This window comes from Emys orbicularis, chromosome 4, assembly GCF_028017835.1.
Source record: "Emys orbicularis isolate rEmyOrb1 chromosome 4, rEmyOrb1.hap1, whole genome shotgun sequence".
In the NCBI taxonomy this organism is placed as follows: Eukaryota; Metazoa; Chordata; order Testudines; family Emydidae; genus Emys; species Emys orbicularis.
In genome coordinates, this window is record NC_088686.1 from 110,505,094 (window position 1) to 110,532,759 (window position 27,666).

The window sequence follows — 27,666 nt, forward strand, 5'->3', positions numbered from 1 at the left end:
TTCCAGTGACGGGGATTCCACAACCTTCCTTGGAAGCCAATTACAGTACTTAACTATCCTTATCATTTAGATATTAGGGAAAACTTTCTAAATTTCCCTTGCTATAGATTAAGCCCATTACTACTTGTTCTGCCTTCAGTGGACATGGAAAACAATTGATCACAGCCCTTAACATATTTGAAGATTATCAGATTCCTCCCCCCCATTCCCCTGCAGTTTATTTACTCGTGACTGAACATGTCCAGTTATTTTAGTCTTTTCTCATAGGCCAGGTTTTCTAAACAGTTTATCATTTTTGTTGCTCTTCTATGGACACTCTCCAATTTATCCACATCTTTTCTAAAATGTGTCACCCAAAACTGGACACAGTACGCCAGCTGACGCCTCACAAGTGCCGAGTAGAGCAGGACAATTGCCTCCCGGGCCTTTCGTACGACACTCCTGTTTTTACACCCCAGAATGATATTATCTGTTTTTGCAACTGAATCATACTGTTGGCTCATATTCTATTTGTGATCCACTATAGATCTTATTCAGTAGTATTACTGCCTAGCTAGTTATTCCCCATTTTGTAGTTGTGCGTTTGATTTTTTTTCCTTCCTAAGTGTAGTATTTTGCACTTGTCTTTATTGAATTTAATCTTTTTGATTTCAGACCAATTCTCCAATATATCGAGGTCATTTTTTAATTCAAATTCTGTCCACCAAAGTGCTTGCAAACCCTCCCAGGTTGGTGTCATCTGCAGATTTTATAAGCCTACTCTCCACTCCACTATCCAAGTCATTAATGAAAATACTGAATAGTAACAGATCTAGGGCAGACCCCTGTGGGACCCCACTAGATATATCCTCAGTTTCACTGACTTTGTTGCCTAGTGGCTCCTTTATGGGTTTACTTCTGGGACAAACACATTGATAGGGCTAGGCTCTGAAAAGGATTGTTCCTGGCTCTGAGACATATGTTCACCCCAGTAAAGGGACTGTGTATTTGTGCAGTACTTTCATATTTATCATGCCACCCTGTGGCTGCTCATGGTAACTACAAGACTTTGTTCCCATAGTGCATGCAGTCATATCAAAATCTTACCAAATTTTTTTTTTTTAATTCATGAGGGAGTTCTGCTTAAAAATCAAAGTTGCAATATACATTGTTACAGGCTAAGAACAGATTTTGTTAAAGGATTCAAGCACATAGTTTACTTGCTAATACTCCTTTTTCCACAAGGATATGCTCCAATTCATTCAAACTCCAAACCCAAACCAAGCAAATGCTCTGAGATGGAGCTCCAAGTGATTTTAATTAGGGCTGTCGATTAATCGCAGTTAACTCACATGATTAACTCAAAAAATTAATCACAATTTAAAAAATTAATCGCAATTCATCGGAGTTTTAATCACACTGTTAAACAATAGAATACAAATTGAAATTTATTACATATTTTGGATGTTTTTCTACATTTTCATGTATATTGTATTCTGTGTTGCAATTGAAATCAAAGTGTATATTTTTGATTACAAATATTTACACTGTAAAAATGATAAACAAAAGAAACAGTATTTTTCAATTCACCTCATACAAGTACTGTAGTGCAATCTCTTTGTCCTTAAAGTGCAACTTACAAATATAGATTTTTTTTTGTTACATAACTGCATTCAAAAACAAAACAATGTAAAGTGGGCCTACAAGCCCACTCAGTCCTACTTTTTGTTCAGACAATCGCTCAGACAAACAAGTTTGTTTACATTTGCAGGAGATAATGCTGCCCACTTCTTGTTCACAATGTCACCTGAAAGTGAGAATAGGCATTTGCATGACACTTTTATAGCCGGCATTGCAAGGTATTTACATGCCAGGTATCCTAAACATTCGTATTCCCTCTTCATGCTTCAGTCACCATTCCAGGGGACATGCTTCCATGCTGATGGCGCTCATTTAAAAAAAATAATGCATTAATTAAATTTGTGACCGAACTCCTTAGGGGAGAATTGTATGTCCCCTGCTCTGATTTACCCACATTCTGCCATATTTCATATTGTAGCAGTCTCGGATGATGACCCACCACATGTAGTTCATTTTAAGAACACTTTCACTGCCAATTTGACAAAACGCAAAGAGGTACCAATGTGAGATTTCTAAAGATAGCTACAGCATTCGACCCAAGGTTGAAGAATCTGAAGTGCCGTCCAAAATCTGAGAGGGACGAGGTGTGGAGCATGTTTTCAGAAGTCTTAAAAGAGCAACAATCCAATGTGGAAACTACAGAACCTGAACCACCAAAAAAGAAAAATCAGCCTTCTGCTGGTGGCATCTGAGTCAGATAATGAAAATGAACATGCGTCAGTCCACACTGCTTTGGATAGTTATCAAGCAGAACCCATCATCAGCATGGACGCATATCCTCTGGAATGGTGGTTGAAGCATGAAGGGACATATGAATCTTTAGTGCATCTGGCACGTAAATATATTGCGATGCCAGCTGTAACAGTGCCATGCGAACACCTGTTCTCATTTTCAGGTGACGTTGTGAACAAGAAGCGGGCAGCATTATCTCCTGCAAATGTAAATGAGCTTGTGTGTCTGAGTGACTGAACAAGAAATAGGACTGAGTGGACTTGTAGGCTCTAAAGTTTTACTTCGTTTTATTTTTGAATGCAGTTATATTTTTTGTACATAATTCTACATTTGTACGTTCAACTTTCATGATAAAGAGATTGCAATACAGTACTTGTATTTGATGAATTGAAAAATACTATTTCTTTTGTTTTATTACAGTGCAAACACTTGTAATCAAAATAAATATAACGTGAGAATTGTACACTTTGGATGTTTTCTACATTTTCAAATATATTGATTTCAATTACAGCACAGAATACAAACATATTTAAATAAATGGTATTCTATTATTAACAGCACAATTAATTGTGATTAATTTTTTAAATCGCTTTACAGCCTTAATTTTAATAGCCCCAAACCTAAACCCCCCAGAGGATAATTGTAGAAGCCTCAGGAGGCTATAGAGTAAAACTATCTTAATAGTTAATACCTCTAAACTTATGAATTTATTACACTGCCAATAGAGCTAATGATGTCCTAAATAGCATGGTCACCCTATGGACCAAAGCATACATTCCTGACCCTACATTTACTGTAAAATAAAAGGGAATCGTGTATGAATGGTGGAATGAAGGATTTGGCCCTACTGTCCGATAATACCTTAATTCTTTGGTGTTTCTTTCTGCTAGGGCTCTCAAAGCCCTTTTCCCATGTCGAAATGTGCATCTGCTCTGGAAAGTAACTACATAAAAATGGCACCTTCTTACTCATCAGATCCCAGTTCCCTGTGTGGACTCAGTCAGATCTAGTGGCTTCAGTGACAAAACCAAGATGTTTTGTTTTTTTGTTTCCCCCCCCCCCCCTCTCAAGTATTTTACTCCTTAGCACTGTAGAAACATCACCGCTAAGACTGAATGAGCTGCAGAGTCTGGTTGTTAGGGGTTTTTTGTTTTGCTGCATAGCTCTTGTCACCTGTAGATCTCTAAGCACTAGGGTTGCCATTAGTTCACAAAGAAGGTCAGTATCATTATTCCCATTTTTACAGATGGAGAAACTGAAGCACAGGTTGGTGAAGCAACTTGCCTGTCAGACCATAATAATGATAAAACTGGGACTATAACCCAGGTCTACTGAATCCTACTCTAGTGCATTATCTACTAGACCATGCTGCCTCTCAGTTAGTACAACACAAAGAGACTTTTTACTAAGTTCCCATCAGTTACACCCACTGAAGACAATGGTGATGAACAGGTATGAACAAGAGCCTATTTTGGGCCACAGAAGTGTGTGGATTTTTTTATTGGAGGTGATTTTTGAGAATCAAGCTAGGTTCTTTCCATCTCAAGGTCAACTCAATTCCTGCTGCAAATCCCTGGGTAACACCCACTGTGATGTGACCCTCAGAGCCTAGGGGGAGTGCGTAGGGCTGAGAGTTGGGAGGTTCCCCCTCCTCCCTGTCTTTTCCACTTGTAAACTGAGCACTTGGGATCCAAAGCAGGACTAAATTCTACTCAGCTGTGTCCTCGTGTGATGGCCTTCAGATAGTTTTAATTACTTGATTTGGGTCTAAAACTGGCTGAGTCATTTCTTTCATTCAGACTCTGCCTTTCCCTCTGAATAATATCTATACCTCGCTCAGTCACGTGACCTTTGGAGTCCAGGCCTTTGTTATTATTGGCCAAGGTCACAGCCACCACAAGTAAATCTAACTTCAGCATGAGCGGTGGGAGGGATTAGCTGCCCCAAATCCAATCCCATCAAAGATGCTAGGCATGTACTCTGGTGGCTTGCCAGTCCCGGCACTCGCATTGCCACAGCGACTCTATTTTTAGTGCGGTAGCTCGATCAGAACTAGTGCAGGTATGTCGCCTCGAGCTGGAATTTATATCTGCAGCCTGAAGTGAGACCTGCCCGGTGAGGCTACGGCTGAGGCTCCTTCTTTCATACTTCACTGCCAGTGACTGTTCAGCTGGAGGTGAGAGCATTCGCTCTCTGAGAAGTGTCCCCTACTCAAGTGTTGTGCTCCACCGCAGGGAATATGGCTGTGCTGGGCGTTCTACTACTCCAGCTCCCAGCAGGGTGGAGAAGCACCAGCTGGGAACGTTGTGGAGCAGTCCTACCCGCCTATGCCATTGTGCTGCCTGAACTGCAGACTCTGGAAGGTACAATTAAACAAACCTCGTGGCTTAGGTGACAGCTGCCAGCTGTAGCAAATCCATGAGTCAGAGCTGCTAATGGATTTTACCTTTTCCCCCCACCCAGAGCAGCCCAGCATTTTCATTTGAAAGAAGCCCAGAACATCAAGAGCTTTCCCTGTAACTGACCGTTCTCCCCCTGGGATTGTACTGAGTATCTGACCCACTGTGACAGTACCACAGGCTGCGCTGATGTCTTTGATGCCAGGGGTTCCCAGACTAGAACTTCTCCTGGGGGGAGTTGTGGGCATATAGATTGTGGCTATATGGTGGCAGGTGGTGGTGTTAGTTTAATGTAGTCACTCTTGTTTTCCCGATGCTCAAATAACTAGGTTCAGCACTGGAGCTGATGTCCATGGACCAGTCCCAATTATGCTGGAGCTTCAGGCGTCTTGTAGCAGGGCTTGCAGGGTGCTGAAGTGCTCCTGAAATAGCTTCCAGGCAGATGTGTCTGTGTCACCATCCCATCAGGGTGAGTGGCCTGGAGGTTACAGTACTTGTCGGAGCAGGGTAGTGACTATGGAGCAAGCTCAGTCAGTGACATGCTGATATGTTCGCTCCATACGCCAATCCACTCACCTTTCCCTTGCCTTTTGGGAGAGAGTCCCTAGCAGATCAGTGCCCAGATCCACCAGCATCACAGCTGGCATCCGAGCAGAGAGCAAGGAGTGAGTGGGCTGGGAGCTGGTAGCAGAATACTGCCCCCTAGATTAGATGGTAGAAGTTAGAGGACTGAGCCATTCTGCTGGCTCTTATCTCCATGGGAGGCATGGTATACATACAGTGACTTTCAAAAGGCCTTTGACAAGATCCTGTGCGAGAGGCTACTAATGAAGCTAAGTAGTCATGGGGGTGAGAAGCAAACTATATTGTCATGGATCAAAAACTGGCTAGGAGATGGAAAGCAAAGAGTAGGATTAAATGGTCAACTTTCATCATTTCAAAAGTGGGGGCTGTAAGTTTCCATACTAGGTCCTGTGTTTAGTGTATTTAATGATCTGGAAAGGCAGGAGGGGGTGAGTAGTGGGGTAGCAACATTTGCTAGTCAAGACCAGAGAGGATCGAAAGGAACTTCAGAGGGACCTAACCACGCTAGGAGAATGAGCAGCATGATGGCAAATGAAATTCAGTGTTGATCAATGCAAAGTAATGCACCTTGGAGGGAAAAGTTTAAACTCCTTGTGGACCTTGCAGGATTCTAAATTAACTGTGTCAGCTCGAAAAGGGACCTTGGTGTCCATATAGAGAGCTCAATGAAAACCTCTGCTCAATGTGAAGCTGCAGTCACAAAAGCTAACACAATGTTAGGCTGTATAAGGAATGGGATGGTGAATAACACAGAGAATATTCTAATGCCTTCATATAAAGCAAGGGTGTGACCTTATCTGGATACTGTGTGGAGTACTGGTCACACCATCTCAAAAAGGATGGTGCAGAACTAGAGAAGGTTCAATGAAGAGCCTGGAAAGCCTGTCCTATGGAGAGAGATTGAAGAGTGGGATTGTTCACTTTAGGAAGGATGAGTAAGAGGGGACATGATAAAAAGTATATAAAATAATTAATGAGACAGAGAAGATAGATTTGGAGCTTCTGTTCTCCCTGTTTCATCATACAAGAACCAGAGGACATGCAATTAAATTAAAAGGTAGGAAATTCAAAACCAATAAAAGGAAATATTTTTTCACATAACTGTGGAACTCACTGCCACAGGACATCACTGAGGCCAAGAACATACCAAGATTCAAAAAGGGATAAGACACGTTTATGGGTATCAAGAATATCCAAAATTCTTATAATTAATTATGACAAATTTAGGAAAGGCTATGGAGCCTCGTGCATCAGGGCTTAAACCATTCTCTAACTGACAGAGATCCAGGTGAGACGTAATGTGGGGATCAGATTCTCCCACATCTGTTCACTGCAGGGTTCTTATAGCTTCCACTGAAATAGCTGGTGCTGGCCACTGTCAGAGACCGGATACAGGACTAGGTGGATGTGGGGTCTGATCTGTTTCTACAGCCATACAAGGTGAGGTTGTGCTGCCATGCCTCCACCAGGGGGTGCTGTCTGCTGGGAGACTAAACAAAGCAGAAGCCTGAAGTCCCAGAGCAGTGGCCACTGTCCACCCCTACATGTGGTGCAGGGAAATGGTGATATCCTGGGAAGAAAACAGTTTACAAGCATTAATGAGCTTTAGATGCACTACCATGCCTCCTAGCCACTTCAGGAGAGCCCTGAACACACACACACATTTGCTGGAGCTGGACCACAACCATTCATCCAAATTTAGCAGCTGGCAGCTCTCCAGCTTTGGTGGTGGCCACAGGGGCCAGACCTTTCCTGAGATGGCAGTAAGGGCAAAGTGTGCAGGTTGCTCCTACTTCAGCAGGCTCTGCTCTTGTTTACAAGGTCTGGGCTGTTTCATTTATCTTTAGCAGGTGAGAGGGGGCTGCATTTACACAAAGCACGTTTGTTTTTAACCTGGGGGTATCACTGAAGGAAAGTGCCTGACTGACAGCCTGGGATGCCGAGGTCTTGTATTCATCCATCCCCACAGGCACTCTATGTGCGTGTGAGTGAAGGGAGGCAGTGGTGGCAAGGCCTGGGTGCCTTCACTGGAAAAGTGCCACATCTGAGACTCTCCCAGGCAAAGAAAGGGGAAGGAGAGGAAGGATGCTTGAGGCACTGGACTGGGATTCAGGAGATGTTGGGTTCAAATCCCCACTCTGTCACAGAGTCCCTGTGTACCCTTGGACATGTCACTTAATCTCTGTGCCTCAATTCCCCATCTGTCAAATGGGGATAATAATGCTCCTTTCCTCCCACCCATTGCTTCCCTTGTCTGTTCAGATTGTAAACTCATAAGGGCAGAGTTGTTCTCTTACTGACTGTCTGTGTGTATACACAGCACCTAGTGCAGTGGGGCCCTGGTCTCAGTTGCAGCCTCTCGGTGCTGCGGCAATAGTACTGTTAATCAAATCACAATGGGACTTGGCAGGGATGGAAAGACATTCCCTTGCTGCTGCTGGGAGGGAGAATGAATCAGCAACTTTTGTCACAACTAGCAGTTACTTCAGTTAGTGCTGTTCTAACCAGGAACTTCAGGCTATTACCCATCTCTGGAAGATACCCACTTTGAACGCTGTTGGGCCTGATGCCATGGAGAAAATCTGGCCAGTTTCTACATCATGGAAGTGGTGCAAAATCCTCCTTCTAAAGTAGCAGAGGATGCCACTTAGCCACAGGCTGCTGGACAGACTGCATCATGAGGGCCCAGTGGTCATTGGCTTCGCTGGGGCTCCTCTTCCCCAGGACTGCCTGTCCAATGAGCTGCCTGCTGCTGCCTCTGGCCCTGGAGCTCATTTCATAAACGGAGACCAGGACTGTGCAGGCCCCAGCAACAGGCTCAGCAAGATGGAAGAGGAAAGTCTCGTTGAAGATGATGACTGAGGTTTGGGCCCTGGGGCTGGATTTCTGATGCTTCTGTTTGTGGAGATTGCAGGAGATGTCTATTCTCGCATACACACCTGGGGCAGGGAGAGAGCAAGAGGGAAAAATGAGGATACAGGACATTGTGAGCATCCCTCAGACCTGACGTTACTGCTCTATGGACTTGATCCTGCACCCTTTCGGTGGGCAAAGCTCCCACTGACTTCAGTGGTGCAGAAGGAGGGCTGTAATGTTAACCGTAGATCAGATTTGGGTCCTGTGATCCATGCACTTATGTGTTGGTGAACCATGACAGTTTCACAAGGTATATGCTTAGCGCCAGATTCTGCCCTTGAATGTGTGTGAGACTCCTGCTGAAGTCCATGAGAATGGTGCATAGGTATCAAGAAGATAATTTTACCCTTACTGGCAAGGGGATGGTTACACTAAACCCAGTTCCTACTACACCAAAGCCTGGCTGGAAACAAGGGAGAGAAGGCACTGGAGAGTCAGGCCCCTTCCAAGTAGAAAGTCTAAGGGTGTTGGTGGCAGGGCTGTTTCTATGGGTGGGCAAGCAGGGTAGTTGCCATGGGCACCAACTTCCTGAGGTGTACCGTACCACTGTGCCACTCTGGTGGTGGGTTTTTTTGCACAGCCTCTTGGGGTGTGTGCATGTGCATCAAATATTTTTCCACCCTGGTTGGCAAAACAGCCAGCTCTGCTCCTAGTTGGAGGAACCTGGTAGAGGAACAATTGGTCTTGGGGCAAGGAGATCTCAAAAGCAGCTGAACTCTCTGCTGCCCTTGTTCCTCCCAGAAAAGAGAGATCTGAAGGTGGAAATATGTCTGCAGGAGTAGGCAAGAGAGAAACCACAGGAAGGGCTAAGGGCTTTGCCAAATTAGTGGGATGGGGTGGCCAGGAGATCCAACTCACTTATCCCCTAATGCTGTCTGTCAGTTTACGCACCATACAATGCAAGACGATAACAGCCCCATATTTCTGTCCCCCCCCCCCCCCGCCCCAACTAGCTGTTCAGGCAGAGGAAGAGGATGTCACGGACGACAATGTGCCCAGATGTGCCGTCTGGCTGGGTGGTGCTTGGTACAGGATCCCAGAGGTCACGGGAAGGAAAAGGTGGCTTTGTCACCTTTTGTGTTTCCCTGATTCGAGACAACTCGGGGCCATTTCAGCTTTTGTGCAACGTAGAGCAGTCTCGGGGCGTCTCTGAAGTGGGTCCCTGGCCCTTTGGAGCTGCCCCCACAGCTGAACTACATGAGCACAGCAACACTGTGGCCACATCTCTCCATCAACCACACACACACACACATGGGGAGGGGAGGATGTCAGTTGTATGCTACCTGGGGATTCCTCCATACTGAGAGAATCCTCAGGAGCCTGACTAATCTGGCTTTATGGCAGGTACAAGGGCCAGGTTCTCTGTTCTGCCCCTTTGCATCTCTGCGTTGTCTCGGAAATGGACTAACACAATGTATGTGTGCGTGTGGGAGGAGACTGCCCTGCTAGGGAAGAGTCACTCAAGTACCAGCAGTGGAAGTCCCTGTGCTGGGTTCTTCCATTATCGCTCTTGTGCTTCAATTCTCAATGGCATTCTGCCCCACCCGGTGCTGGGGGTCCGGGCTTCAGCAGTGGCTCTGAGCCAGTGCAGCAGTGTTCAGTGGGGTTTTGGCAAATACTCCCCTACCACTGGACTGTAATGGGCCAGCAGAAGGGGAGCTCGACGTACTCTCTCTCATACCCTATCCTTCCCCTGGGAAAGAAGAGAGGCCGCAGACAGAGCAAGCTGGAGAGATACAGAACCTCAGGCAACCACAGACAGTAGGTGAAATAAATGCCTTTACTCTTCTCTGGACTGCTGCACACGGAGGCAGTTTTGACTTTGAGCAGCCCAATTTCTATCTTCTGAGAGATGGGGAGACACTTCAGCGACACAAGGACTTCTCCAACAAGGTCCTGTGAAAGGATAGCAAGCAGTGCTGTGAATAGCCCACCCTGACTCTATCCTCCAGTACACACACTACTCAACTGCCCCTGCTGAGAACAGCATAGTGGCCTGCCGCCCTCTGACTACTTTCTGAGGGAGGAAAAGCTAAACTTGGGGAGGTATTTAGTTGCTCTGAAAAGCGAGGGAGGCTATTTACGGTCAGAGTTAAACCCATGTAAATCTGGAGTGACCCTCCAACTGGGATCAGAACCTGACCCAGGGACTAATAGCACTGAAGCCAAGCAGAGCATGAGCATGTGTTGTACAAAATGTGTCCCTCTCCCAGCACTGCCAACCCCCACCCAATCCTGACCTGGAAGCTCCCCCTGCACTTCCAATCAGGCCTGCCGATGGGGGAGCGGTCTGTGTAAGGGGGCAATTGCCCAGGGGCCCAGGTGATTTAAAAGCTCTGCATCCCTTTTAAATCGCCTGGGTGGGCCACAGTGCTCCTAGGCGCAGGTGGGGTGGTACTGGTGGCAGCGAAGGCAGCCGAGTGGGCATGCGAAAGCCTTGGCCGTGCCGGAAGTGCACGTTCAACAGCGCAGCTGGCAGCTTGCTGGGCACCAGCCAGCGCAGGCGCAGCACCGCCCAAATGTCCGGCGGACCTTTCTAGGGGACCCATTGACTGTTCTGCCCTGGGTGGAGCCGTCCCTAGGGTATGGCGAATCGGGGCAACCGCGCCGGGCCCCACACTTTGGGGGGCCCTGCGAGCTGCTGGTGCAATTGGCCAGCGTGGTCGGTCCCGGAAGTGATGGATTCATTACTTCCGCCCCAGGCTCCGCACCCTTCTCGGGGCAACCCTGGCCCTGGGGCCCGGAATTGCTGTCGCCGGACCTGCTTCCAGTCATCAGGGTCAAACTCACTCACAGGGCTACCAGGAAATCTCCCCAGCCAGCCAATTTGTGTTAACAGTCCTCAGCCTGTTTAATGAGAGGCCCGTCTCTAAAGCTTACACAGAGTCAGGCTTCTCAGCTCCTCTCTGGTCCCCGGAGGGTCCCTGCACCTGGCTCTGCTGAGGCATGCTCCACCATGCACTGCAGGTGCCAGCAAAGGAAACAGCAGAACCTCCCTTCCCCAATCCACCTGAGACTTGGGGACTGGGTATGAAGCGCAGCCCCCACCCCCTGAGGCATGGAAGAGGACTCAAGTGAACATGCCCCAGCAGTATTCCCATAACTGGACTGCAATGTGAAGAGCCTGTAGCTGCCTCCCACGCCCTGAGGAGGGGAGCTGAGTAACAGGGAATCCTGCTACGTGGCCTCAAAGACCTGTATGTGTGTAACTCACCGAGTCATCACTGTTCTGACAAGGACATGTTTCACACTCACCTCACACAGGGTGCAAGGGGCAGTGCAGAGAATTAGCTCCACAGGACTCGACACTTATAGGAAAGTCTGTCTGTCTTTACCTGGAGATTTCCTGAGAGCCAGTTGGCCCCTGAGCTCTACCCTCATGATCATGGGGCCATGGTCTCTTTTTTTTCCTTGGAGGCCTTTACCAGCCTGGTGCAAAGATGCCACTCCCAGACCTATCTTGGGTGGAGACCGTTAATTGCACTATGTCAGGAGATGGTTCTATGATGTGGATGGAATGGGGAGAGAAATCCAAACTTTCTCTTGTGACGCATTTCAGGATTAGACCCACCCCCCAAGGCCCTAGAGTACTAGGTTTTAAGTCCACAAGGTACCATTTTAATAATCTAGTCTGACCTTCTGCATAACACAGGCCAAAGAGCCTCACTCAGTAATTTCTGCATCAAGCCCAGAACTTGTTTGAGCTATAACCATGGGCAACGGGTGAACCCCTGGCTCAGGGAGGCTAGCGCCCAGCCCGCCCCTTCTGCCCTAGGTCCCATTCCTCCCGCCAGAGCCCAGAGCACACGTGCACACACACACACGCTGCAGCCGCCAGGCCCCCCATCCCGCCCAGGCCGCCCGAGCACCCCCATCTCCAGAACACTGAGAGGGCAGCGCAGCCTCTCCCCTCAGCCCCAGAGCTCTTGGCAGAGTCCCTGGCTGCAGGCTGGCCCCCATTAGCCCCAGCCCAGGGCCCTGGCCACAGGGGAAGAGCCACCCGCAGCACAGCACCAGGAAGCAGGGGTGGCAGAGAGTTAGCAGGGCCATGCAGGGCTGTTTGGGGAAGCTCAGCCTTATCCAGCTTTTGATACCCGCCACCCATGGCTATAACCTATCTTTTAGACAAACATTCTGTCTTGATTTAAAGACTTCAAGTGATGGAGAATCCACAACATTCCTAGGTTGTTTCAGTGAAAATCCTCACTGTTTAAAAATTCCCCTTTATTTCTAGTTTGAATTGGTCTGGCTTCATCTTCCAGGCATTAGATCTCATTTTGCATTTTTGCCAGATTAAAGAACCTCATATGAGAAATCTCTTTCCCGTGTAGATACTTGTAGATTGTAACCAAGTCACCTCTTAACCTTTGCTTGGATAAACTAAATAAACCGAGCTTCTTTAGGCTCTCTAAGGCATGCTTTCCAGACCTCAAATCATCTTTGTAGCTCTCTTCTGACTCGTTTCCAGTTTTCAACATCTCTTTGAAGTGTGAATACCGGAACGGGACACAGTATTCCAGTAATGAGCTCGCTAATGCCATATACAGAGGTAATGCAGCCTTTCTGCTCCTCCTTGATATTCCCTTCTTATACATCCAAAGGTCTTGTTCTCTCTCTTAGCTAGAACATTCCACTAGGCTCCTGTTCAACTGGTTATCTACCAAGGCCCCTAAGTTCTTTGCATTCCAGTGGCATAGTCCTCCAACTTGTAAGAGTGACCTGCATTCATTGGTCCTAGATATATGGCTGTGTTAAAATGCATGAAACAAGCCCACTTCACCAAGCGATCCAGCTTAGTCTGTATAACTGACCTGTCTTCATTTTTTACCACTACCCAAATTTGTGTGCCATCTGCAAATTTTACCCGTAATGATTTTATACTTTCTTCAACCTCATAGATAAAGAGATTGGATAGCATTGGGCCAAGAATAGATTCCTGAAGAACTAGAAGCTCCCCTACTGGAGGGCAGTTCTTCATTGACAATTACTTTCTGTTGTCTGTCAGTTAACTAGTTTTCAGTCCATTTAAAATGAGCTGCATTGATTTTTTTTTTGTTAGGTGATGTTTGTGTGATGATCAATTGCAATTATCAATTGTACAGTCCATTCCACAGAACAGCAGTACCTTCTGCTGGGTGCACAGGACCCTACAAATTGATTATCCTTGTATTGTAATTGTGGAATCAGTGTTGTTATCCTAACAAGGCAGGAGGTATCTGCTATGACCTTTCCCCTTCTCCCAACCCTGGAATATTAAGTTGAATTTTATCAGAGTACAAGGATACTGGTTTATTGGGAAGGACTCTAAAGAGTTTGAAAACAGCTGCTGCCACCAAAATGGTAGTCATTCAGCTGACAGTATTTCCATGTGCATGATAGGTTAGCAAGAGAATTATTTTGGTCTCTTATGAAAACAGTTGGCCTAATTCATTGTTTCCCTGGACTTAGATTGGCCAGTGCAAAGAGGATGTAAAATGCTAGCCAGTGAGATCACACCTACTCTGCACAGGTTCAACTACTTCACTACACAAGGTAAGGGGAATGGTGAATTGGGCCAAGTGAGGAAATCTTTCCTCTCAGGTACAGTGGCACATAATGCCACTGAAGTTAATGGGGTTTCATGAGTATAACAGAGGGCTTGGCCCAGTGAGTTTAGACTGGGATTGTGAAAAGTGCCCGAGTGATTTAGAAGCACAAGTACCATTGAAAGTCAATAGAACTTGTGCTCCTAAGGCACTTTTCAAATTCCTACCCCAGAGCCCTACTTCTGTTTGTATATTCACTCTTCTCTCCATCAGGCTGTGCCACCCTGTGGTTTCTGAGAAGCCATCCATGCTAGCAATGGTGTAGCTCCATCCTTGCTAGCAGTGGTGGTGTAAACCGGTTAGTGGCATTCTTACCAAAGCATCATCTACCCCCATCAGGGCACATCTAGATACCAATGCCCAGACTACAGCAGTGCCCCCACCACTGCTAGCACTGGAGCTGTATGATGGGGCAGTGTGGCATATCCCAGCCTCTTCCACAAACACAGACCCACTCAGACCTCCTGGCTTATTTACAGTGTTTTAATCCCTCCATCAACACCTACCTCTGTCTCTACATCCTCCTACTTATCTCAACTTTCTAACCCCTTCTCCAAAAAGGAGGAAAGATGGTGTCTCTATTCAGCAGACTCCTTTTAACCAGGCGTCCTCTCCTCCCCCAGCATGCCTTCCTGTGCCTTTTTTTTAACAGCTTCCCTGTTAATGAGCTAATTGGTTCACCAGCCTCACTCTGGCCTGGTAATCCAGGTAGTCAGGGCCGGCTCTAGGCACCAGCAAAGCAAGCAGTTGCTTGGGGCGCAAGAATCCAGCATGGGAGCTGAGAACCAACAGGGGGCCCTGGGAGCTGTAGTTCCTTGGTTAGCTCCCTGCCTATAGAGCCAGCCCTGGAGCAGGGAAAGAACTACATTTCCCAGCATTCCCTTGGCTACTAGCAACAGGAAAGGGTGGGGGAAGGAATATGGTACTGAAATCTGCAGCTTGCTGTGAATGGTAGGAACAGAGCCAGCTCTAGGTTTTTTGCCCCCGCCCACACCCCCTGCTGCCCCAGCTCTGGCCCCCACCTGCACTCCCCTCCTGCCCCAGCCCTGGGCTCTCCCCCGCCCACACCCCCTGCCACCTCAGTTCTGGCCCCCACCTGCACCCTCCTGCTGCCCCAGTCCTAGGCTCTTCCCCCCACCCCCGCACCTCCTGCCACCCCAGCCCTGGGCTCTCCCCCACCACCCGCACCCCCCTGCTGCCCCAGCCCTGGGCTCTCCCCCCCCGACCCGCACCCCCTGCCGCCCAAGCTCTGGGCTCTCACCCCACCCGCACCTTCTGCTGCCCCAGCTCTGGCCCCCATCTGCACCTCCTGCCACCCCAGCTCTGGGCTCTCCCCCACCCACACCCCCTGCAGCCCCATCTCTGGCCCCCACCTGCACTCCCCTGCTCCCCCAGCCCTGGGCTCTCCCCCCACCCGCACCCTCTGCCGCCCCAGCCCTGGGCTCTTACCCCCCCCCCCGCACCTCCTGCCGCCCCAGCCCTGAGCTCTCCCCCAAAGAAGGAATTGGGGGGACTAAATGGACAGTGCACCTCTCTATCTGAAGCCTAGCAAGGGAGGTATGTGGATCTCACTAGAATTTAAAATGAAAAGTAAGGGAGGGGAGGCTCTGGACATGGGCAGCTTTAGATACAGTACCAGGCACTTAGGAGGATTTCCACTTCTGAGCCATGGAAGCAGAAATTGACTTTTCCTTTCCAGATATAGCTAATATTCAGAAAGGGAATCTAGCACCTGCCTTCCAGATTTGAACACCCTCAAAATTCAGGAGTGCAGCTGTTACTTCATTTCCCCCAAATCAAATATACTGATCCACTGTAACTTGCTGTAGAAAAAGTAGAATAAATTGAGCAAGAAATGCTTCCCAGTGATTATTAGGACTGGAGTTGCTATTTTCAATAGCCATTGCTAGTTGTTTTTTTTTTAAAGTTTTAGTTTTATTTGTTTAAAAGGAAGACCGTGATAGTGCATTCCCCATAGAAACAAAGAATGGAACAAAAGAATAATAAAGGCACCTCAACTTTTCCTCATTTATGTAGGACAGTCTTATAATATGCATCCAGATAGCCTTCAATCACACAAGCTGAAAATTGTTCCACTTTACTGCAGTTCTGTAACCATATGGGAACCAATCCTGTCTGTGTTCTGTGCACATCCAAAATTCCTGCTGAATGACCCGCCCTGGGAGCGAGTTACCAGTGACCCAGGGCTGGGGCGGCAGGAGGGTGCAGTTGAGGGGGTGGAGGGGGTAAGCCCAGGGTTGGGGTGGGGGGTAGCCCAAAATTTTTTTGCTTGGGGCAGCAAAAAACCTAGAGCCGGCCCTGCAGGTAGTCCTCTGTCCAATTAGGCCTTCTCTAAGGGAACCTATTTAGAACAAATAGTGACCAGAGTGCTGCCTCAAGTGCCAGCCCTCAGCACTCCATCACAAGCTGTCGAGGTGTTAATGCAACAGTGCTCCACAAAAACGTGTATATGAGGCCTTTTTCTTCTCTGAAAATCAGTAATGTGGAGGGGGACAGAATATGGAGATGACTTCTGAGTTATGGTGGTGAAAAGAGCAGCATCTCCCTTGGGAACTTCCTGGTCCCTACCCATTCTCCTCAGTACAGGTTTGCCCTTGTATAAGATTTTTTTTTCCCAGCATGCCCTTCAGGGGATGGCTCTTTAAATTTGCCGGAGGCAAGCAGCTGCAGCCCTAAAAGGACCTTTATGCAGTTGTCAGCATCTTTCTTTTCAGCGCAGCTGGTGGCCCCTCTCTCTCTCCCTTCTAACTGGTAGGTGTAATGGTTTTCCTTGCTTATTGACAAGGAGATGGCCCATTCTCATAACCCTGAGATCTCCTAAACCGCTCTGTTTTGCATTAATCTGGCAGTCTGGCTCTACAATGGGTTTGAACCCTGTCAAATTCATATTGATTTCATGTAATTTTGGCTATAACTTAACAGTATCAACTCTTTATGTAACAGTTAAATGAACAGTTCTTGTGGCAATAAACTATCTAAGAAGGGCACTTTCATCCATTCCTTGTTCTTGGGGGCAGTGCAAGCCAACACAGTGTGGTTCCTGTTACAACAAAGTGTGTCCGTAGTTATTGCTGCCTGTGCAGAGGTAGGCTGATACTGCATTATGTTCCTCTAGTGCCAAACTATGGCCTTTGCAGTTGATACACCTGAGAACAAGGGCAGTTAAAGGGGCCTGACTTTAATAAAAGGGGCATTTTGAGTAACACTCTATAGTAAAGCTCTGTTTATAAATAGTTGATAAAGGATTGATATTTTAATAAATTGTTAATTATTTGAGTTTTTGGACTCGGGGTTGCTTATAACCAGCTAGACTGTAACCTGTTTATAACCATTAGCTAAGCATTTATTAACCTTTATAAATGGAACCTAGAATATAAAATGTGTTCTCATTTTGCACCTTCCCGCTACACAAACAAGTACATGCTATTTTAGTGCAGGTAAAAGCTTCCTGACTGACTTAAGTCCGGCGTTAATCCAGGAGCAGATATGCCACTGGCAGCAGCAGTATGAGCCTCTTCGTGCTGCCCACCAATGGGCCTCAAGCCTGACTTGAGTAGTTCATCTCTGGGGGTACATCCACACTGTAATTAAACACTTGCGGCTGGCCTAGGTCAGGTGCCTCGGGCTTGCAGTGTAGGCATTTGGGCTTAGGCTGGAGCCCTGGTTCTGAGAGCCCAAGAGGAGGGAGGGTCCCAGAATTTGGCTCCAGCCCAAGCCCAAATGGCTACACCGCAATTAAACAGCCCCGTGAGCCTGAGTCAGCTGACACAGGCCAGCCACGGGTGTTTAATTGCACTTTGGAGACATACCCTGGGAGACCAGTCCAGACTCCATGCTCCCAAACACCACTGCCTCTCTGCAGAGCCTACCTGGGAAGCATGTGGAGCACAAAGTAGGTCTGTAATGAGGCCACTCGCTCATTTTCCATGGTCTGCCCCATGCTGATGGAAGGCAGGGACTGCCGGTTACTGCCTGAAAAAAGTCAAAGGCTTGTCTCCCTGGAGACATCCATTCAGTGCAATCATGATGTAGTTACATTGTGGGAGGTGACACAAGAACCATTACCTTTGTAGTCTTCTGTAGCTCCTCGCAGAACTCCATACGTTGGGAGGCCTTTAGTTTGCTGAGGGTGACCCTCACTTCCCCCAGCATGGTGTGTCTGGAATACTTGTTGTAATGTTTAACCTATGGGACAGAGAGAATCAGCATCCCCCCCACAGGGGACACAGGAGCAGGGCTATGCAGTACCACATCCCCTGAAGCCAACTGGAATTACGTCTGCACTAGGCCAGGTCTCAAACTTGGCCTTTGTTTTTCACACACAAGGCCTACGCTCCATGTCCATGCATCACGTTCTCAGGGCAGCTGTCTAAATCCTACCTACCAGGCACCAGGTTTGAAGGGGTCAGTATTGGACTGAAATGAGAGCAAGGGAGGCACATCCCCAGCAAATAAAACTTGGATCCTTCCCTTCCCCTATCACCTGAACAGGCTCCTTCAAGCTCTCTTCTCTCCTCACTCCCCCACCACTCAGTCACTTCCTTCCATCGGCTTCTCCTTCACAGTTAATTCATTTGCAGTGTAAATAGCACTCAGGAGCACTCCGCACAGCTCAAGATGGGCTGTGCAAAGGCAGGTTTATGCTACCCATGCATCCTGGGGCTGCTCTGTGCCAGGGTGGCCCCAGGTGTCCGCTGGAGCAGCCCAACGTCTCTCTTTACAATCCCCCCACACATGTCAAGAGAATCCTCTGGTGGCTGTTCACATGGGGTTCAGAACAGCTTTGCACTCTCGTATCTTTCTGTTGTTAAAAACAAAAACTTTAAGAATGCTTCCTACTGGGAGAGAGAAAATTCATTGTTTTCCCTTTCTGGAGGTGCTCAGATCCAACAGCTCAATATCCAGTACATTATAGAGACATAAAGGAGCTGTGCAAAGATGTTCTAACACAGCTGAGGAACTTGCCCTGCGGATTTTTTTGTTCTCCTCTGCGCGCCAGTTTTGTCTCCTTCCATCTTTCACTCTCGCCGCATGGCCTCTTCTTCTCCCCTTTGTAGTTCACTGTTGCCCAAGCACTGGGCCTGTTAATGGCTGGTCGAGCCCTTCTGGTCATGGTTATTTGGTTAGTTGCTTGCTGCATTTCCTTTCATACACTTGCTAGGTACTTTGTCATTGAAGGTCCCATATGTAAGTGAATAAGAGTAAATGTAATTAGATGGGGAAATTGAGGGCTAAATAGTAGAGAAGCTTTGGAGTATTGAGCCACCTGGAGCATTGCCAAGACATAGCAGGTGTGTAGTGACACATGGGAATTGCTGTATTGGATCAGATCTGCAGACCATCCAGTTCAGTACCCTGTCTTTGAGAGTGGCCAGTACTGGCTGCTACAGGCATGGTGCAAGAAATGCTGCAGGAGGCAGTTATGAGATAACCTCTACCAGGGAAAATTTCTTCCAAACTGTAATTAGAGGTTGACTTGTACCCTGAAGCAGGAGGGTTTGCATCCTTTCTGTAACTCCTGGTGGTGGTGGTAGGTTTTCAATCCGTATTACTGCAACTCTGGATTTTCTTGTGATCCATATAGGCTTCCAGAAGCATGTGTATCCTTCTAAGCTCTTGGTCTCAATGATAATCTGTGGAACTCATTGCCATAATATCACTATATTCTGGGGGCGGGAGGAGTAGCAATATGTTGATTTAACAACATAACATCAGGAAGAGAATGGAAACAAAAGAATCAGCCTACGTTCCAATAGAGGAAAAATAAAATAAAACCATAATCACATAAAAATATGCATAAATATGAAACACATTCTGGGGCTGCTTCCTCAATGCCATGAAAAACTGACCAGCTGAGTCAGAAAACAGAAAGCACCTGATACAGCTACTAACACTTACATCTAGGGGACTTCCTCATCAACTCCTGTCTTGAGAGCTGAACTGTATTGGAACAGATAGTGCTTTTGTTTAGTTCCTTGGCATAAGCTCCCTGTCTCTGTAAGCTCTCGTAGCAGAGGACAAAAAACAAAAAATAATCCCTATTAATATACATAAAGGCTTAGGTTTAGAGCCCTTTCTTTGTGGCGTCTCAGGTTACTGGGAGGAAGAGCTGTGCAGATCACACATAGTGAGCAACTTATTCAGGAGTCGAGCTCTTTGGTTGGAAATACAGTAGAACAGGGGTCCCCAACGCGGTGCCCGCGGGCGCCGTGGCGTCTAAGTGCGCCCGCATACTGGCCGGAGGACGAGCATCCGCCGAAATGCCGCCAACAAGCAGCGTCATCCAGAGGCGTCACCGCCGAAATGCCGCCGAAAATTGGTGGTATTTCGGCGGTGATGCCTCTGGATGACGCTGCTTGTCGGCGGCATTTCGGCGGCGACGCCTATTGACGTTGCCGCTTGTCGGCGGCATTTCGGCGGATGCTCGTCCACCACCATGGCTCGTCGTCTGGCGCCCGCCAGACGAAAAAGGTTGGGGACCACTGCAGTAGAACCTCAGAATTATGAACACCAGAGTTACAAACTGACCAGTCAACCACACACCTCATTTGGAACTGGAAGTACACAATCAGGCATCAGCAGAGACCAAAAAAAAAATTAATAAAAGAAGAAGCAAATACAGTACTGTGTTAAATGTAAACTAAAAAAATAAAGCGAAAGCAGCATTTCTTCTGCATAATAAAATTTCAAAGCTGTATTAAGTCAATGTTCAGTTGTAAACTTTTGAAAGAACAACCATCATATTTTGTTCAGAGTTATGACCAACCTCCATTCCCAAGGTGTTTGTAACTCTGAGGTTCTACTGTAATCTGTGCACCTACCTCTGTTTTTTACCACTGACTTCCTTGCTCCCATTTGCTCAGCGAATGTTCTGTACTAACACACTCCAGCCTGCAGAACACTTTCAAATTGTTTGCTGTGTGAGGATGTAATGTTTGAATGGTTGGGCACCAAGTCACATGGTATTGTTTCTGCTCCCTGATTGGGGGACGTCTTCCTTCCTGTTAATAAAAACTGTGGATAACTCAGAGGGGCTTTTGATGCCCTCAGGGTAAGGGCTGGGAGCACTTTAAGGAAAAGCAGTAGGAAATAAAACTTGCTAGATCTGCTTAGCCCTCCTCTTTGGACAAGAGCCATATGTTCTGTTTATGTATGGAGGTCAGAGTACAGATCAAGCGATATTGGTGCCCTGTTTGAATATGCCTCTCCAAAAGTCAGTCACTCACTTCCTGCTCTAGTCCTTACTGCTACCTGTATCATTTTTTCCCCTCCAGAAGGAATTCTCCTCATTTATGTGTGTGGTGGGTGGCCTGGGTACCCAACTGTGCTCCAGAAGCCTTTGTCTTGCCTGCAGTGATGCTTAAAAAGAGGTGCTGCAGCACCCAAAATGAAGGATGCTGACTCAAAGGCACCTGCTGCTGCACATGACTATGAAGGAACAGAAGGGACACTCCTTTGGAGTGAGACGTGGATGAGCAGAAATGATGCAGATGGAGAAGAGCTGGCCTGGGGGTGAGTGACCACAGCTGTCCCCTCATTATCCTCAGATGCAGTGCCCCAGGCAGCTGCCTGCTTGTCCTACATTCAAAGTGGTCCTGTAAAAAGCAACAGAGGGTCCTGTGGCACCTTTAAGACTAACAGATGTATTGGAGCATCTCTTGCGTCTGATGAAGTGGGCTTTCACCCACGAAAGCTTATGCTCCAATACATCTGTTAGTCTTAAAGGTGCCACAGGACTCTCTGTTGCTTTTTACAGATCCAGACTAACACGGCTACCCCTCTGAAAGTTGTCCTGGAAGATCATAAACCATGTCTGATTTATCTTGAAGGAATGTGATACTTTCATCTTACCCTTCCTCTCACCCACTCAATGCCACTACACTCCACTTCATCCTAGCTATTATTCCTCAGCACCTCCCAGGTAGGCAACTGATTCGCTACAGGGCCATGTGTTTACCCCAATTATCCAGAGGGAGGAACCATTGTTCCATAAGCTGTTGATGGACCAAGAGTGCAAATGGATTTCCCCAGAAAACCCTTGTGTCCAAGGATTGAGAGAGAGGCAAAGCTAGTGATGCTACCTAGTGATCACAGCCAGTCCTGCATCAGAGCCATCAAATCTCGCTGACTTAGATACTGCCACTCCCCTCAGGCCCCAGAAATAAAATGCCAAAGAACTGCTGTTTGAGCATTTCAAATGCTGATATAGGGGACCCCAGCCCTTACCATCCGGCCTGTGTGAAGGGAGTTTGTGCCACAGTCCCATTCATGTCACAACAAGCCCGGCACCCTAACTGGCCACACAGTGAGACCCTGTTAGTCTCAGAGAGGCCATGGAGTGGACGGGCCTGGAGAATGAATCCCATCTTCCCCTTTCAGAGGTGAAGAGAGCAAGACACCTGGAGGGGACAGCATTGGGGAGTTTTCCCATGATGCACCTTTTCTGTGGGTATCGAAAAGGCTTAATTTTCCAGGGCCATTAGCTGAGCCTCTTTAACCAGCACCTGACAAAGGTAACACAGAATGAGCCAGCCCCACCTCCAACTTCACAGTGCTCTTCTCCAGCTCGGCCTCCTGCAGGGAGCAGACAAACTGGTCCCCAAAGGCAGGTTTCCTGCAGTTCTTCACCGCCTGTGTTTGCCACTCATGGACCATGCACTGGAGGCCAGAGATGTGAGATGGGACCTGCTTCAGCAGCCGGACCCGAACAGCAGAGTCAGCGCTCCCTCGGCTAGGCAGGCCTGTCACTGCAATGACCGTCAAGAGCAGCTCAAGTCGCTCCCTGTGGTAGAAGAGGGAGAATCTCAGCCTGCCCCGGGAGCTCTCCAGGAAGTCTGCGTTGCTGCCCACACTCTCCAGGTTCTTGCTGCTGGTGCAGGAGGGGGAAAGGCAGGTACCCAGCTTGTCCAGTTCCTCTTGGAGCTTCTGGATCTGGAACAAGAGAGACTGGCTCTTTAACAATGTAAACAGGCAAGACAGACATCTATTTTCTTCCTCCAGTCACTGAAACTGAAGGCCTGTTTATACCTAGTGGTGATCTGCCCTTTTGGGCTTGTCAGCACATGGAGTGATTCTGGAATGGCTATTCCTGAATCACTTCATGTGTGGACACTCTAATTCTGGATTAAGAGATGAAGTGATTCAGGAATAGTTATTGCATTTTAAATTCATACCCTACCTTAAGGCAAATTAACTTTCAAGTGTAGACAAGCCAAATGTTGTGTGCTGAGGGGCCTTGTATGTGTTGGATGTGGTTAGGCAAGCAAGACGTGAGGCAAGTGGTTTATATCTCTTTGGGCCAAATCCTCAGTGGTTAGAAATCAGGATAGCTCCATTGACTTCAGTTCAGAAGTCTTTGTTGCCTCTGAAAATCATTACAAAGGACACAGAGGGTGGGGAACAGAACATAGACTAGAGCATGATTCCTGTGATACAGTAGTGAAAACACCACTAGCAGCACCTCTCTTACTAACTTCCTAATCCCTGTCAACTCTTGCTGCTCTCTGATAGGCATTTTTTCCTAGTATGCCTTTCGGGCTGGGGCTGGCTCTTTAAATTTGCCTGGGGAAAGCAGCTGCTGTCCTAAAGGGGCAATTTTGTTTGCTGGCAGCACCTCACTCTCATCTAACAGGTAAATACTGTAGCTCTTCTGGTTTCCCTTTCGTACTGCTGGGCGCAGTATTCCCACATTGACTGCAGTGGAGCTATGCCCATTTATGCCAGTTGGAGATTTGGTCTGCTTGTGTATCTGAGAGCTTTGCTGTTACTGCTCTCCCAGTCCCTCCCAGAGAGGCCTAGCTGGCTGGGAATCTCCACAAGCTAACCATGAACCAGAGCGATCCAGGTTCACTTTGGGCCATGGCAGGAACGGCATCTGCTTTGGTAAGCAGAGGGTACTACATGAGTGGAGAGGGAATCAGGAAGAAATGAGAAGGGGGAGATTAGAGAGTGTTCAAGTAAGAACAAAAGCCTCTCAGAGGAGGGAATAAGAGGCAGAGAGACAAACAGGAAACAGAAATCAAGATTGTAATCAAACAGGAGGAAGTTTTCCTTTATGCTCCCCAGATATTGCTCCTTCTGTATCTTACATCTCTCCTAGCCCCGGACTCTCTCATGCCCACCTGCAGTTCTGAAAGCTCTAGGAAATGGAGGAAAGGGTTCTTCTCCAGGGCTTGTTGCTAAAAGTGGGTGTCATGCCATTTCCAGTTGGAGTTGCTGACACCCCCAGACAGCTTCACAGAGGAGAGATCCAAGCTGAATTTGGCTCCCAGAAGTATGTAGACTCTCCAGCAATACTCCTCTCTCTTGGAGGCTGAGGTATGGTGGGGAGTAATTACCCAAGTACAGCATCATTGTGAAATCATAGTGTGGATTACAATCCCCGAGAGAATAATGTGATTGAATGGGGCCAGTGAAAAGAGAAACTTGATGTGTCAGTGGTTTAATGCCTTGGCTTCTTATTCCTAGGTTCAAACTAGATTCAAATCTGGATTAGATCATAAGGGAAATGACTTTTGTGGTGTCAACCCCACGTACCTATAGGATTTTTTCTCCCCAACCCCACAGGCCTAATGTAATTTAACTCAGTTTGTTTTTTGCACTTGAGAGAGGCTCAGGGTTTGATTAACATTGGGATGCTGGAGGTCAGGAAGATGAAAGTACCCTGGAAGATTGTGAAGAATCTTTCCACAGCACTAGCCACACCATGCTCAACTCTAACTGGGATTAGAAATCTCCCTTTACTGTGTCCCAGTCACTTCTATAATTGTGCTGTTGATTAGCCAAACCTGGGAAACATGGGATTTCCTTCAGCATCTGCTTGCTTCCCATTTATCTTAGCAGAAGAGAAGTCCCCTTACAATGTAGAGTATTTTGCCCCTTGGAAATTGGTCAACCACTTCTCAATTCTGACCCTTTCGTTTTGTAATCAAAAAAACACCTTTGACCTTCTGCAGGTGCCCTGGGGTTAGCACACTTGCCTTGACATCAGGAAGGCTCTGCTTAGCAATGTCAAGGAGAGCTGGTCGCAGTTTATCCCCCAGGATACCATTCTCCGCCTTTGTGTCCTTACAGGCTTCACTAAGGTATTTCTTCTCTGTGGGAACGACAGCAAAGATTAGTGCAGCAGCCTGGAGATGGCATCTGTAAATATAAAGCCAGGGGCCAAGGTTTTCAAAGGTGATTTTTGGATGCCCAATCTGAGATGCCTTTCAAAGAGCTGGAGTTTCAGAAGTGCCAAGGACCTGCCCTCTGAAAATCAGATCCTTCAAACTGGACACCTAAAAATCAAGCCACCCAAAATCACTAGTTGCTTTAAGAGCCTGGCCAGGATTTTGAGAGTTGTTGCAGGAATGGGACAGGAGTTCACCATCATCTTCTCTTCCCCTCCAGGTACAACACTGCAGTTAGCAAGGCCCATTACTGGGGAGATTCCTTTCCTCTGATGGATCCAGTATGGATCACTGCCATAGTCGAGGTATTGGCCAGAGGTCTCAGCTGGCTACAAAACATCCTATATCCCAAACTTCATGGGGTGGCTTGCTACTCATTTAGGACAAAAGTGAAAATCAGAGAATTCTAGGAAGATATATTCACATAAAGCTCAAGATTTGATAATCCCATACAGGGGAAATCAAACTCCGTGATTATCTTAACATTTCAGGTCAGTGTCTGAACTTGTCAGGGGTAGGGAAGGAAGGGGGAAGAAAGGGCATATGTGAAAGAGAGAATATTGTTTCTTTGCTTGAAAAAAATGATCCAAGCACACTAGGATTGATGAGACTGGGGTGAATAGGAAGCTAGAAGTGTCAGGTTTGGCAATGAGGAAGTGGCCCTAAGACCAGTGTCCCTTTGGGGGTGAGATGACAGATGGGCTGATTCAAGCTGTGACAGATGGAACGTGGGAGGAAGTTTTGCTAATGTCTCTGGGCTGGTGAAATCTAAGTAGCTGCTGGCTGGAGTGATGGTACATCCTGTGTGCTCTGGAGTTTCTGGGTGCAATGGGCCATTGTAAGAGGAAGAACCAGTAAGCAACACGTGTTCAATAAGGAGAAGTTGAGTTCCCCTCCTTTCTTGTCTCACACATAGAGGTTACTTTGTATTAACAGGAGGAATCAGGTTCCTCCACCCATCTCGGAGGGGGATTAGGCAAGTTAATAAACATAGAGCTTTGCTGCTGCAAGAGGGTGATTACTTTTGTGCTGCCTGGGGATAACAGGATCAGGATCGCAGAGGGACACTCAGAATAAGCTGCTGCACTTTGGGAGTCTTATGGAAAACCCAGTTCTAGCATGTAACCTTGTCCCAGGGGTTAAAGTAGATTGAAATGGGAGTAGGGGGGGAGCTCTCTCTCTGCACCAGGGGAGGAGGAGTTATGGGGCAGGTGCTCCCCCAAGCCAAGGGGAGTACAGAGAGCTCTCCCTTGTAGTAGAGGAGGGGGCAGCACTGCCCCTCACTCCCACTTAACCCTGCCCTGTCTCCCCATACGGAGTTGTTCTAAAGCAGGAAGTTGTTCAAACTGCCCTAGGAAACATATTAAGTGGCATTTCTTATCCACTCCCCACCTTCTAAATGGCAAATGCTCTTGGCAGAGATTAAAATCCCAAATTTGGCTCCGGTACAGAAATGCCCTGGTCCCCATCATGTGGCGTCAATTACATTTTAAATACACATCAAAAAAGGACAGCAGGGCTCACGGATTTGCTTATCTTCATGCCCATAAAGGAAGGAGAGTCCTCCAGAAGGGCATTAATCCCAGCCCTTGTGCTTATTTGCAGCCTGCAGGGAGGGTAGAGCCGAGCAGGGAGCTGATTCCCTGTTGCTTTGTGCAGCTGTCTTTGTGCCACTGTTGAATCCATCCCTGGCACTAAACTGATCCTGAGATAAGACTTTGGGAGCTCAGTAAGTGCAGACGTGATTGATAAAACTCCTACTTTGTTCCTTCCTTTGACATGTCTATGTCTTGATTTAAAGAGCTCCAGGTAAACTGGAATATAGCCCGTCTCCTGTCTTCCTTTGGCAAGGAATACATTTTGTGAATTCTGCACTACAGCCTCACTATGGAATCAAGAAGAGGAAAGGGGCTGGGAGGCAGGAAGCCCTTGTATGTGCACATTGTGGGAGCACCCAAAGGCTTCCATAGTGCAAACTCGTAGCCAAAGATAGTCCCTGCCCTGAAGAGCTTGCAGTCTGAAGGATAAGAACGTCTGTCTTGGCACATTTGTGCTCGGTCCTTAGTTTGCTCCCGTGTGAAGGTCCTTTGTTAAGGGTGAAGTATCACAGACACAGAGACCTTTTGTGGCTGGTGTGTATGTCGCCTGGTACTTACTTCTCCCAAATTTTCTCAGTTTCTGGCACTGGCGCATTTGGCAGGTTAAAATGGTTAGAGCCACCAAAACCAGGAGGATGGCTAATGCCAAAATCCCATACTTCCAGGTGTCGGGAAAGGGCAGCTGTAAACTCTGCAAGTGAAGCAGAATGGAGTTCTCTTGTGTCATCTCCCTGACCTGTAAGAGAGGAAGAAGGAATCAGTGCTTCCAGTGGAGCTGTCCACAGGCCTTCCATTGAGATGCTAGATCAGCTTTCCTGGGGGAGGACAGGGTCCAGTACAAGGGAATTGTGACAAGCAGGAGACAAGGAGCTGGTTTATATCCCCACACTTTCCAGAGTAGCGCCATGGTTGGCAAGGGGTTATAGTTGGTTTCTGGTTTTGGCTACTTAAGATGGGGTTAAATCACTAGCCCTTGAAAGGAAGAGTACAATTTACCCCATCTTTATCAGCATATCAACCTCCAGCAGCAGCCAAAAAA

General features: G+C 47.4%; 1 protein-coding gene across 1 annotated transcript; it reads right to left on the minus strand.

Moving 5' to 3' along the window:
* Positions 1 to 7,961: 7,961 nt before the first annotated feature.
* LOC135877184 (synaptotagmin-1-like) lies at positions 7,962 to 27,363 on the minus strand. The gene is made up of 6 exons (XM_065402563.1): positions 27,186 to 27,363; positions 24,838 to 24,953; positions 22,397 to 22,789; positions 17,924 to 18,043; positions 10,037 to 10,148; positions 7,962 to 8,275 (listed from the first exon to the last, which is right to left on the minus strand). The coding sequence occupies exons 1-6, from the start codon at positions 27,352 to 27,354 to the stop codon at positions 7,962 to 7,964; spliced, it is 1,224 nt and encodes a 407-aa protein (XP_065258635.1). The 5' UTR covers positions 27,355 to 27,363.
* Positions 27,364 to 27,666: the final 303 nt, after the last annotated feature.

Bases quoted from the DNA above. Each gene is read 5' to 3' on its own strand.
- LOC135877184 (XM_065402563.1), bottom strand. From the start codon at position 27,354: ATGACACAAGAGAACTCCATTCTGCTTCACTTGCAGAGTTTACAGCTG. The intron at 10,149-17,923 runs GTAATGGTTCTT...ATCCTTTCACAG, and splicing joins AGCTACAGAAGACTACAAAG to GACCTTGTTGGAGAAGTCCT. The intron at 8,276-10,036 runs GTAAAGGCATTT...TCCCTGCCCCAG, and splicing joins GTGCAGCAGTCCAGAGAAGA to GTGTGTATGCGAGAATAGAC.